Genomic DNA, 12,231 nt, shown 5'->3' on the forward strand with positions numbered 1-12,231 from the left:
TCAGTAAGAGATGGCTCCACCTAGTGCCATATTATCTTCCTGGATAGTGATGTATACTGTATACATGGCTCCAGCTCCACCAAGTGGCCATACAGGGATTGACTAGTGAGAGGGTAATTCCCAAGCCTATCAGAAGGCAAAGAAGCTTGCTTAAACCTCTCAAATCTTTTCAGATCTACAAGTGTGCCTATAGGGAGTAGGGTCCGGGGGTAGTGCCTTGAGACTAGGGGGCCATTTGGAAATCATCAAACATCAAAAACACAAGGCTGTGTTCCATTAAGTTTAATTTCTTTGTGATACAAAACTCATCTTTACAGCCCTCCAGAGAAAGCTGGCATTACCTTTATATCAAAATATACATGTTGGAATCAACGTTTGTTAACTATATATCAAAATATACATGTTGGAATGAAATGGAATCTGTGGTACAATCCAAATCACTGTGGTACAAAAACACTAAATATAGACAGACAAAGACCCTCCCCCTGCTTCATGACATCACATCCTGTTGACCCCTGACCCCAATAAAACCCATAATGGAAAATAAAAGCGACAACCGTTACCAGGAAAGGAACACAGAACTACCTCACAGCTATCCACTGTGATATCATCAACTAGGTCAACATACAGTATATATTCATGCTTAAAGTACTCTACCAACAGCGGAATTTAACTGTAATTAATCAGAAATGGGCCAAGAAACCAAATATCACAAATTCAAGGTATAACTTACTCAAAATTACGATTTTTTTAAATCTAGTGGCCAACTGATTAGGTATAAAATTAAAACAAAATCAAATCCCTAAAGGCGATTTGGACCATAGAATCAAACCAATGGGAGAAGAGAGTTTAGAACGTTGTCTTTTACACTGACACGGATCGTTTAAGTAGCAGGGGTGGTAGGTACTTTGGTCCTCAATAACATCAACCATCAATAGCTACATGAAACAATTTATGCTACAGAAGAATCTATAGCAAAAGCCACATATAGACAGTCAGTGCCAGAACAAAGGTAATAAATACGTTTGTGTTGTAGGCACTAAATATCTAAGGCTGTATGAAATAAAATTGGAGAATTACATGTGTGTATCTGTAAAATATTAGGGGTGAAGTAGGCACTAAAGACTAAATGCTGCATGATTTTAAGTGGCACCTCTGGAGCAAGAATTAAGACTTGAGGCACAGTGACCGGTAGATATCAAACAGTACACGGTATAGAAAATGATAAGAGTATAGAACTACTAATGTTACAAAAATACAATGGAATGCATAGTGTACATCTAGAAACCAAAAGGGAAGACCACAGCCATAGATTTCAAATCAAATTATTGATGTTCAAAGAAATATATATATTTTTAAGAGTCCAATCGTATAAAATCAATGTAATAGCATGGAAAGGCTAGCCGGCTGGTCTGGTTAAGGCACTAGACTGTTGCGGAAAGGCATTTTGTTAGAGCAATATGACTAGTGGTGAAGATCCCAAGGACAGACAGAAACAGAAAACATTAATCAATGGATTTTTTTAAAAAGTATATCAAATGAAAAAAACATTGTAATCTAGAAACAGAAAGACTAGATGTGCATTCTGCAGAGTGTAGAAACAGAAATACTAGATGTGCATCTTGGAGAGTTCTGTGAGTTTCCTTCCATAGAAGTCGAACTACTAAAATAAAATATGAACCGATTATATCCATAGTAAATGTAAATAATTGTGTAAAAATAATGATAAAACTTAAACAAGTATAAAGGAATGATTAAGTGTCTCGTGTAGAACAAGACTTGACATACAAACGACGTGGAAGGCATTCTGATGAACAGGTTTGGTCTATACTCTGTAGTTACAGCTGTGTGTGAGTGATTGTGTTAGATGGTAGATTTGGAGAAAGACACTCTGAGGTGGTGGTTATCTCCCAGGTCATGGTTGTGGAACTCGATGAGACTCTCAACAGCTTCCTCCACTGAGCTCATCTGGATCAGAGCCATCTTACGGTCCTTCCTATACACACACCAGGAAAGAGGATTCCCCATTACATCAGGTAGTGATGCCATAAAGACTAGAACATCGTCAGGTAGTGATGCCACAAAGACTAGAACATCGTCAGGTAGTGATGCCACAAAGACTAGAACATCGTCAGGTAGTGATGCCACAAAGACTAGAACATCGTCAGGTAGTGATGCCATAAAGACTAGAACATCATCAGGTAGTGATGCCACAAAGACTAGAACATCGTCAGGTAGTGATGCCACAAAGACTAGAACATCATCAGGTAGTGATGCCATAAAGACTAGAACATCATCAGGTAGTGATGCCATAAAGACTAGAACATCATCAGGTAGTGATGCAATAAAGACCATTCCACCATTGGGTAGTGACATCGTAAAGACCTTTACATTGTCGGGTAGTGATGCCACAAAGACTATTACATCATTAGGTAAAGATGTCGTAAAGACAAGCACATCAATTACCTCAACTAACCTGTACCCCCGCACACTGACTCGGTACTGGTGCCCCCAGTATATAGCCTCGTTATTGTGTTTTAGTCTACTTGATAAATATTTTCTTAACTCTTCTTGAACTGCACTGTTGGGTTAAGGGCTTGTAAGTAAGCATTTCACGGTAAAGTCTACACTTGTATTCGGCGCATGTGACAAATAAAGTTTGATTTGATGATTAGGTAGTGATGTCATAAAAGTATAGTTGGGTGTTGAGACTTACTGGAAGAACTTGAAGGCCGTGACTGAAGCTCCTGAACTGCTGAACAGTGCCTTCAGATCCTCCTCCCCTACTGCAGGACTAGAGAGAGAAAGAGAAAGCATTAGTAGAAAGCAATAGGACAATCAAACATAAAGGGGATGTTGTGTGTGTGTGTACGTACGGTATGTTGGAGAGGTGCAGTGTGCCAGAGGGAGGGTAGATGTTGTTGTAGTTTTTGGAGCCAGGCTTCTTAAAACGGTGGAGAGGAGAGGTGGCATAGTCCTTAGTCAACCCCTGGTCCTCATGGCCTTGAATAGGATAGAGTACAACATGTCATGACACAACAGTAGTGGATGTTAGACGGCCCATACCTTCCCTGGGCAGCTGTGTGTTTAGACATGGTAGTGTGTGTACATACCGTCTCTGGGCAGCTGTACAGTGGTGTGTCTACATGGTAGTGTGTGTACATACCTTCTCTGGGCAGCTGTACGGTGGTGTGTTTAGACATGGAGACACGTAGAGACCGGCCATGGAGACGCACCCCGTTCAGGTGGCTCATCGCTGAGGAGAATACAAGCCCGTCAAACACCAGAGCACACACACTAACTACTGCAACGCACACAACAACACACAGTCCCATACACACAGTACCTAGCTGAGCCTGTGTGCCATCAGCCATCTGGACCAGAGCGTTGTCCTTCTTATTGAACAGAATCTTCACTCTCATCACGTCGCCATACACACCTGGAGAACACACACAGGTTAAAACACAGCACACACTCCAAACCAGATGCATTTTTCATGAAGAAAGAGACTTAGTTGTAATGTCAGTGTTGTAATGTGATTGTCTTGATCAACAGCAGACAGACTAGACTACTGCAATGCCCAGACAACAGGTTCTATACCACCACACTACTCAGTTTCTGGCCATTGAAATGAAACGACTGATTCATGTAAAGGAGAGCTTGGATTTCTGATTCAGACAGACAGACCACAACATGAAAACCAGCCCAGGTAACAGTTAGATTCAGTACCAGTTGGTAATTAAATAAATATATTAAGTGAAACAGATTAAAGAATGGTAAAATAATAAAAAGTATATATTTTAGGTCAATATAAGGGTAAATGAAGACTGAATGAGGTAGGTACAGTGATGATATAATATTATTGGTAACAGTAGGTAAATGTAAAATCTAAAGTCATAAAGGGAAACGAAAGGCTGATAACATACCAAAGAGAATAAAGAGGCAGTTTGGTGTAACGCTCTTTATAAACAGCAGGGGGAGGTAGAGGAACCAGGGAGGGGGAGAGAGAAAGAGGGAGGGGACAGGGGTAAAGTGGAGGAGGAGAGTGGAGTCAGGGATGGAGGGATGGAGTCCAGCAGTCAGCAGCCAAGAGGTCCACGGGAGGATCACATGGAGAAGGGAGAGATAGAGGGAGAGAGAGAGGGAGAATGATGAGAAGAAAAAGTTGGCATAGGAGTGAGTTTTTTATAAAGGGCAAAGAGCAGGATGAGATGGGGAAGGAGAGAGAATACAAGAAAGAAAAGGAGGTAAAGAAGAAAAAAACAAGGTCAGTAAACACAGAATAGTGTCTAAATTAAAACACTGTTACTAAGGCAACATTAGGAGAAAAGAGAGATTAACAATGCAACAGGTCAGATAATACAGTACAATAACAGGGCCGGTGTCTCTATATAAGGATTATTGTGTCTCCAGCAACTCAAGAATAGACAAAAAGGAAGCCATGAAATGGAAGATAACAGAAGACTGTTAGTTCTAAACTGTGGAGATACACCCATTTAAAGGGCCCAGAGGAAAAGTTTACTCTGGTGTGCTTGTACGATAGAGAAAGGATGTACACTGGTGTGCTTGTGGGTGAGAGAAAGAGTGTGTGGGTAGTAACAGTTCTGACCTCTGGGTTGAGGTTGCTGACCAATAGGACGCCAGCTTGTCCTCCTCCACCGCCGAGGGCTTGCAGGCCGAGACGACTAGCGGCCATGCCCCCTGGACCCATACCAAATGACGCCAAGGCACCGGGCATAGACAAACCTAGACACATACAAAGAAACACACACATTATCTCAAGCACCAGGGCCAACCTGTGCAGCTGGAGTAGACCGACCGATGATTTGACAATGTAGCAAAAGCTATGTAATAAATGGAGTAAGAACAGGGTTGTAGTAGGCTGCAGGTAGAGTGAACAAGCTGACTGGAATTTTGGATGAAAAGCGTGCCCAATTTCAAATGCCTGCTTCTCATCCCAAGATGATAAGATATGCATATTATTAGTACATTTGGATAGAAAACACTCTGAAGTTTCTAAAACTGTTTGAATCATGTCTGTGAGTATAACAGAACTTATGTAGCAGGCGAAACCCCGAGGACAAACCATTCAGATTTTTTCCCCCCAATGAGTTCACTGGGATTCCAGATTCCTACCGCTTCCACTGGATGTCACCAGTCTTTAGAAATTGCCTGAGGTTATTCCTTTGTGTAATGAATATGTACGGCCATCTTGAACGAGTGTCACTTCATGTGTACTGTTTGAGAGGCGCAAGACCAGAAAGCTAGCTACAATTTGTTTTCTTCCTGTATTGAACACAGATCATCCAGTCTTCAATTTTATCGCTTATTTACTTTTAAAAAATACTTAAAGTTGTGTAATACAAGTAGTTTGAAATTTTTTGGCAAAGTTTACAGGCAACTTTTGAGATATTTTGTAGTCATGTTGCGCAGGACGGAACCGGTGTTTTTCTGGATCAAACGCGCCAAATAAATGGACATTTTGGATATATATGGACGGAATTAATCGAAAAAAAAGGACCATTTGTGATGTCTATGGGAAATATTTGAGTGCCAACAGAAGAAGCTCGTCAAAGGTAGGGCATGATTTATATTTTTATTTCTGCGTTTTGTGTCAAGCCTGCAGGTGTTCTCTCTTTTGTTTACTATGGGGCTATCCTCGCCGAAAAGCCTTTTTGAAATCTGACATGTTGGATGGATTCACAACACGTGTAGCTTTAATTTGGTATTTTACGTGTGTGGTTTCATGAAAGTTAGATTTTTATAGGAATTTATTTGAATTTGGCGCTCTGCATTTTCACTGGCTTTTAGCAAAGTGGGAGGCTACCGTCCCACATATCCCAGAGAGGTTAATGTGAGGATGTACCTGCTGCCTGCTGTAGAGTGAAGGCCTGGGGGAATCCGTGTCCATACGGAGACGCTGAGATCAGACCTGGAGACCCTGGAAAGAGATAGAAGGTGGGGGGAGGGAAGGGAAAAAGACATGAATCTAATTTCAGTGTCAGTTTGACAGTCTCCAGAAGAGCACCCTGGTAGCTACGTGCTAGCTCCTGGCACAAAACAGTTTGAGAAACACAGGTCTAACGTGTGTGTGTGTTACCGAAGGCGGCAGCAGCCATCGCGTGCTGGTCCATTCCAGGCTGAGGGTTGTGTTGCTCTCCAGTAGAAAGGTCAGGTCTGGTGTAGTCACGGCTCTTATCGTTGTTAAACTTCACGTTGAGGCTGGTCAGCTTGGAGAAACTCACCCTCAGAGTACAGCAACCGTTATAGATGTTCTGACCGTCTAGAGACTGCAGAGACACAGAGGGATTAGGGGTGTGGAAGTTCAGGCAAGTCCATTTACAGCATCTATTATTGATGTTCTGGGGGAGCACGTACCATTTTGGTGTGCTGTGCCGTCATGGGGTCAGCGTATTGGACCAGAGCCTGGAACTGGTTGTTCTTAGTGAAGGTGATGATCTTCAGAACAGACCCATACTTGGAGAAGATCTACAGGGGAGAACACACACAGGTTACATCCCTGCTGCAGGCATTTTGACAACAAGCAAAAGAAAACCATTTGAACACACTCATGACTAAGAAATACTGGAGGAGTGTGCGTACCTGGTGCAGGACTTCCAGTGTGACGGGGTAGAAGAGGTTTTCCACTATGACTCTAAGGACAGGGCTCTGGGTGGCCATGCCTCTGGCTCCCATCTCTCCCCCTCCAACTGACATGGTAGCACCCATTACACCCCCCATACCGGACATGGTAGAGCCCAACATGGTGCCACCCTGGACAGCATTCACCGCCTGCAGTGCTGCCTGGACTCTCTAGGGAGGGGACACAAACATACACTGTTATTACATTGTACTGTGGGCACTATGCTGTAACCTCCGCATATGACAAAGAAAATGATTTGACAAATGTGCTACAGACATACAAGTTAGTGAGTCTCATATTGGTATGGGTCAATGGTGGAAGTGTCCTCTTACTACTTGGTTAGGTGAGTTGTCGGTCTTGAGTTCCTTGTGGTTGCTGTACTGCATGAATACAGGCTGCTGTCTGATGAGGGGGGTGACCGTAGCGTAGTAGTTCACCATGGTCTGAGCCTGGTCCACAGTGTTCATCTCCAGGAACGCCTACACACACACACATATAAGATCAGCCGGGTGTGTGAACACCTTTAGGGTAGAGGATCTGTAGTGTGTGTGAACACTTTTAGGGTAGAGGATCTGTAGTGTGTGAACACCTTTAGGGTAGAGGATCTGTAGTGTGTGTGAGAACACCTTTAGGGTAAAGGATCTGTAGTGTGCTCACGTACCTGGTTCTTTCCCTTCATCATCAGAAGGTTGGTGACCTTCCCAAAGGGCATTCCCATGCTGATGACCTCAGAATCCTGGATGTCCCCGGGCAGCTGGCGCAGGTGGATGACACGCGATGGAGCGCTGGGGCTCCGCATCTCACCTTTGAACTTCTTACTGTCATTACCGTTGGCTACAAACAGACAACTTTTAAATTTAACTTCTTACTCTTAGCACCATGAACTACTAGAGAACAGCACAGAACATTCTGATTAACAGACACATTACCATTAGCTACTAGAGAACAGAACATTCTGATTAGTAGCTAATGGTAATGTGTCTGTTAATCAGAATGTTCTGTGCTGTTCTCTAGTAGCTAATGGTAATGTGTCTGTTAACTTCTTTGGGGTAGGGGGCAATATTGGGAAGCTTGGATGAAAACATGCCCAAATTAAGCTGCCTGCTACTCAGCCGTAAAAGCTAGAATATGCATATAATTAGTAAATTTGGAAGTTTCTAAAACTTTTTGAATGATGTCTGTGTATAACAGAACTCATATGGCAGGCAAAAACCAGAGAAAAAATCCAACCAGGAAGTGGGAAATCTGAGGGTTGTGGTTTTTCAACTCAGCCCCCATTGAAGATACAGGGTGATATTGGTTATGTTTCACTTCCCATGGCTTCCACTAGATGTCAACAGTATTTAGAACCTGTTTTGGGGATTCTACTCTAAAGGAGGGGCTCATAAGGGCTCTGAGTGAGTGGTCTGGCAGAGTGCCACAGCCTCGGTCTGGGCGCTCACGTGAAAGGTAGCTAGCTACGTTCCACTTCATTTGTACAGACAAAGGAATTGTCCGGTTGGAACATTAAGTTTTATGTTAAAAACATCCTAAAGATTGATTCCATACTTAGTTTGGCATGTTTCTACGGGCTGTAACGGAACTTTTTTAACTTTTCGTCCGACGTTCGGCACGACCTGAACACACTTTTGGATTTGTTTATCAAACGCCCTAACAAAATAAGATATTTGGACATAACTGATGGACATTATCGAACAAATCAAACATTTATGGTGGAACTGGGATTCCGGGGAGCGCATTCTGATGAAGATCATCAAAGGCAAGTGAATATTTAAAATGCGATTTCTGACTACCCAATATGGCGGGTATCTTTTTGGCTGCTTTGTTGTCTAAAGGCTGTACTCAGATTATTGCATGGTTTGCTTTCTTAAAAAATCTGACACAGCGGTGAGAAGTTTATCTAAAGTTCCACGTATAATAGTTGTATCTTTATTATGAGTGTTTCTGTAACTTTATGTGGCTCTCTGCAATATCACCACATGTTTTAGAACTACTGAATGTAACGCGCCAATGTAAACTCAGATTTTTAAAAAAATTAGTTAGTTTAGTTTGTTAGTTTTGTTTGATAAAGTTCATATATGTGTAACATGAGGTCCTATGAGTGTCATCTGATGAAGATCAAAGGTTAGTGATTAATTTTTATCTCTATTTCTGCTTTTTGTGACTTCTCTCCTTGGCTGGAAAAAATTGCTGTGTTTTTCTGTGGCTTGGTGGTGATCTAACGTAATCGTTTGTGGTGCTTTCGCTGTAAATCCTTTTTGAAATCAGACACTGTGGCTGGATTAACGAGAATTGTATCTTTAAAATGGTTTAAAATACTTGTATGCTTGAGGAATTTTAATAAGATTTTTGTTGTTTTGAATTTGGCACCCTACACTTTCACTGGCTGTTGCGGGGTCCTAGACAGGTTAATCAGAGTGCTCTGTGCTGTTCTCTAGTATCTAATGGTAATGTGTCTGTTAATCAGAATGTTCTATGCTGTTCTCTAGTAGCTAATGGTAGTGTGTCTCTTAGAGAACAACATTCTGATTAACCATCAGCTACACACACACCTGGGGTCATGATGTAGGAGGAGAAGAGTTCATCAGATCCCCTCTGGAAGAGAAAGGAACATTCACAATTACCATAACCACATACATCATGGAGACAGAGACAGGCCTAGCTGGGTTGTATTCACTAAGCACTAACTGGAAGAAAACATGAACATGCTCAATAACAAACGTGTTTCCATTTTCTATTTTCTCCGTTTTACTACATACACCAACAAATACGACCTGGGTAAATGTATTAACAGAGTTATGGCTGGAGAGGAGCAGTCTGTCAGACAGATGGTCTTGCTCGGCCAGACTACAGTTAATGAAGCCGCTCTGTGTCAGTCAGTCAATGGTGCTCATGTCTGGAGTGGCCCAGTAGCCTCACTCCATCTCTCTACAATACAGTTACTGTTCCAGCCAGAGACACAAAGACACTCATGCTAACAGCACTCAAGAGACACAGCCAGAGAAGAGAGACTTTAACCAACGTTTTAGCACAGAAGACAGGGGTAAAGACACAGAGAAAAAACAAGGAATTAAATTGTGAATGAAAAGATGCCTACCTTGGTACCCACTGAGACACTGGGGAGAGAGAGAAAAGGAGGGTTACTCATTTGAGTTACTCCAAAGATGGCAGGATGCATTTTCCTAAAAGATCAACCAATCAGCAAATCACTCAATCAACATTGTACATTGATTGTAAAAGAAAAAATCGTATCAGGAGACTTACTCTATGTCTGTGACGTAGCCAGGTCCCATAGGATACAGATCAGCATCTAATTTGTGTCTGTTGAGACAAAGGGGGGGAGGGACAAGGAAATGGGAGGATAGAGGAAGTTTAGTTACTAACTTTATGAAAGTTCATAGCTAGCTAGAAACTGCATTGACTCAAGAAAAGTTGCGTTAGTTCACTTCGTTGAATTGAAATGTCCCCTGAGCAGCTAATAGCCATAGAATTGGAAGAATTTACCCTAATCCCGAACATACAACATTCGCCTTCCACAAACACGAGCGCACATATGGGAATGCGGAAACTAGCTAACGTTACAAAGACACGTTGATTCAAGATGGGCGTTTTTTTCAAACTACATTTGGCAATACGTTAAATGTGGTTACTTTTGTCTACATGGAAAAAAAACTGCAACTAGCGTTTTTTTCTGTTATTTGCAATATAATACGTTTTTAAAAAAAACAACCCTTATTAAAAGTCTTAACTTCAACTAGTTCGCATCTCTTCCGGACACGCTCACGCGCAGACAATGCTAACTAGCTAGCCTTGTTGAAAGTCTCAAACATCATCTCGTCTCAAACTAAACGTTAAACTACTACTAAACATATTGCATAACTGTATATAAAAAAAATAGTCAAACTACGGTTTGATTATTTCCGTTTCTTTTCGAAATGAAACTACATATTTTTTACTCACCCTTCCATCGTTCGATATAATCCACAGGTCTCTGGAACGGCGGCAGATTTCCTTGATTTTCATACAAAATGGCTGAATACACGGAGGCGTTCGTTGATTGGTCCAGGTACTTGGAAAAACCCGAAATGGGCGGGCACTTACACCTAGCACCGCGAATTGATTGGTTCGTAAAAGGGTGGTTATAACATTCTCTTAAAGTTCTCGACCAAAATTTGACCAAAATAATTGTGAAACCATACCCTTGCTTTGTTGACACACATTGATTTATTATGTTCTAGTATCGGATGGCTGACTCGCAAACCTTTGCAACTAAACAATGAATGCTGCTTCTTTCCTGTTTCACAATCAGTTCATGTAGTTCAGAAAATACAAATTCCATAGAGTTGTAGTTCATGCACTGGCCAACAGATGGCATAATTTGTCTATTACAGGGCTTACTGAGGAGGAGCAGCTGTGTGATTTGGTTTACTATGGGACTCTAAGCAAGACCTGCTGGGTCAAAATATCAACGTTCATTATACTTCAGCAGCAGATTACTATGCTGGATACAATGGAATAGTCATTTAGGTACAAACTTCATGCTTGGTAAAACAAAATCAACCACACATGAATTAATCAAAAGTATTTCACAGACTTAACCCAGGTGTTTTTTTGCATGTTTTTTTGTTGTTGTATTAAGTGGTTTGAAACAGTTGTTACTATTTCCAATGCATAAAAAAGCAGAGGTAATCTATGGTGTGTGGATCTGACCCATAAACGACCCCAGCACACCGAAGACCATCACACTCCCTGGTTCCAGCGAGATATCTGTAATCTCTCACTGTCTTGCTCCTCTCTCTCTCTCTCTCTCCCCCTAACCCCACCTTCTCTCTCCACCTCCCTCTCCCCTCTCTATTTCACTTCATTCAACCTATCCTCTCCAGTCTCCCTTCTCTCCCCCCTCCCTCTCTCATCCCAGACCCCACCCTTTCTCTTTCCCCTGGTGTACACTGTAGAACAGGGTAATGGAACACACAGACACCAGAGAGTCTCTGGGAATGGAAGGTTTATTCTGCTGACGACAGGTTTCACCTTCCCTTCGATCCCAATAGAACCCATTATTACATTCATGTTAAGCAATATGCCGTGATGATGGATATAGTTGTCAATGATACTGATCAGACCTGATGAGGAGTATTACGATCAATAACAACACTAATCAGAGTTAGAGTTAATGCTACATCAGAAGATTCAACATCACTGACTCAACAAAATTCACAAGCATCAGCATTTAAACAATGGCTGGGCTAGACTCAAACAGTGAAAAAGCCATCTTTTAATTAAAAATAATAATAAAATAGTGAAATGTGTTTACGAGTTGCACAGTGTCATAGTGAGTCTAATGAGGAGATTAGTGGAGATCAATAGATTACCAGATGTAAGTAGAGTATAAATGACTTGAGATGATGAGATAGAGATGACGACATGGGATGGACAGTTTAAAACAGAGATAATAATGTTATCTGAGATGTACCAGACGACATGGGATGGACAGTTTAAAACAGAGATAATAATGTTATCTGAGATGTACCAGACGACATGGGATGGACAGTTTAAAACAGAGATAATAATGTTATCTGAGATGTACC

At 41.7% G+C, this 12,231-nt stretch overlaps 1 protein-coding gene across 2 annotated transcripts; it reads right to left on the reverse strand.

Annotated features, from left to right (window-relative positions):
• Nucleotides 1-265: 265 nt before the first annotated feature.
• Nucleotides 266-10,688, reverse strand: LOC139412928 (polypyrimidine tract-binding protein 1-like). Of its 2 annotated transcripts, none has more exons than XM_071159815.1 (17): nucleotides 10,604-10,688; nucleotides 9,908-9,964; nucleotides 9,741-9,759; nucleotides 9,196-9,238; nucleotides 7,305-7,477; nucleotides 6,976-7,122; nucleotides 6,604-6,813; nucleotides 6,379-6,489; nucleotides 6,101-6,290; nucleotides 5,867-5,941; nucleotides 4,610-4,746; nucleotides 3,927-3,960; nucleotides 3,347-3,439; nucleotides 3,167-3,256; nucleotides 2,877-3,003; nucleotides 2,717-2,794; nucleotides 266-1,996 (listed from the first exon to the last, which is right to left on the reverse strand). In XM_071159815.1, the coding sequence occupies exons 1-17, from the start codon at nucleotides 10,609-10,611 to the stop codon at nucleotides 1,864-1,866; spliced, it is 1,725 nt and encodes a 574-aa protein (XP_071015916.1). In that variant the 5' UTR covers nucleotides 10,612-10,688; the 3' UTR covers nucleotides 266-1,863. The 2 variants fall into 2 exon arrangements, with proteins under 2 accessions (XP_071015916.1, XP_071015917.1); XM_071159816.1 differs by lacking the exon at nucleotides 10,604-10,688 and adding an exon at nucleotides 10,148-10,198 and having other exon boundaries at nucleotides 267-1,996.
• Between the last annotated feature and the right edge of the window lie 1,543 nt (nucleotides 10,689-12,231).

The sequence above is a fragment of the Oncorhynchus clarkii genome, chromosome 7, assembly GCF_045791955.1.
Source record: "Oncorhynchus clarkii lewisi isolate Uvic-CL-2024 chromosome 7, UVic_Ocla_1.0, whole genome shotgun sequence".
NCBI lineage: Eukaryota > Metazoa > Chordata > Actinopteri > Salmoniformes > Salmonidae > Oncorhynchus > Oncorhynchus clarkii.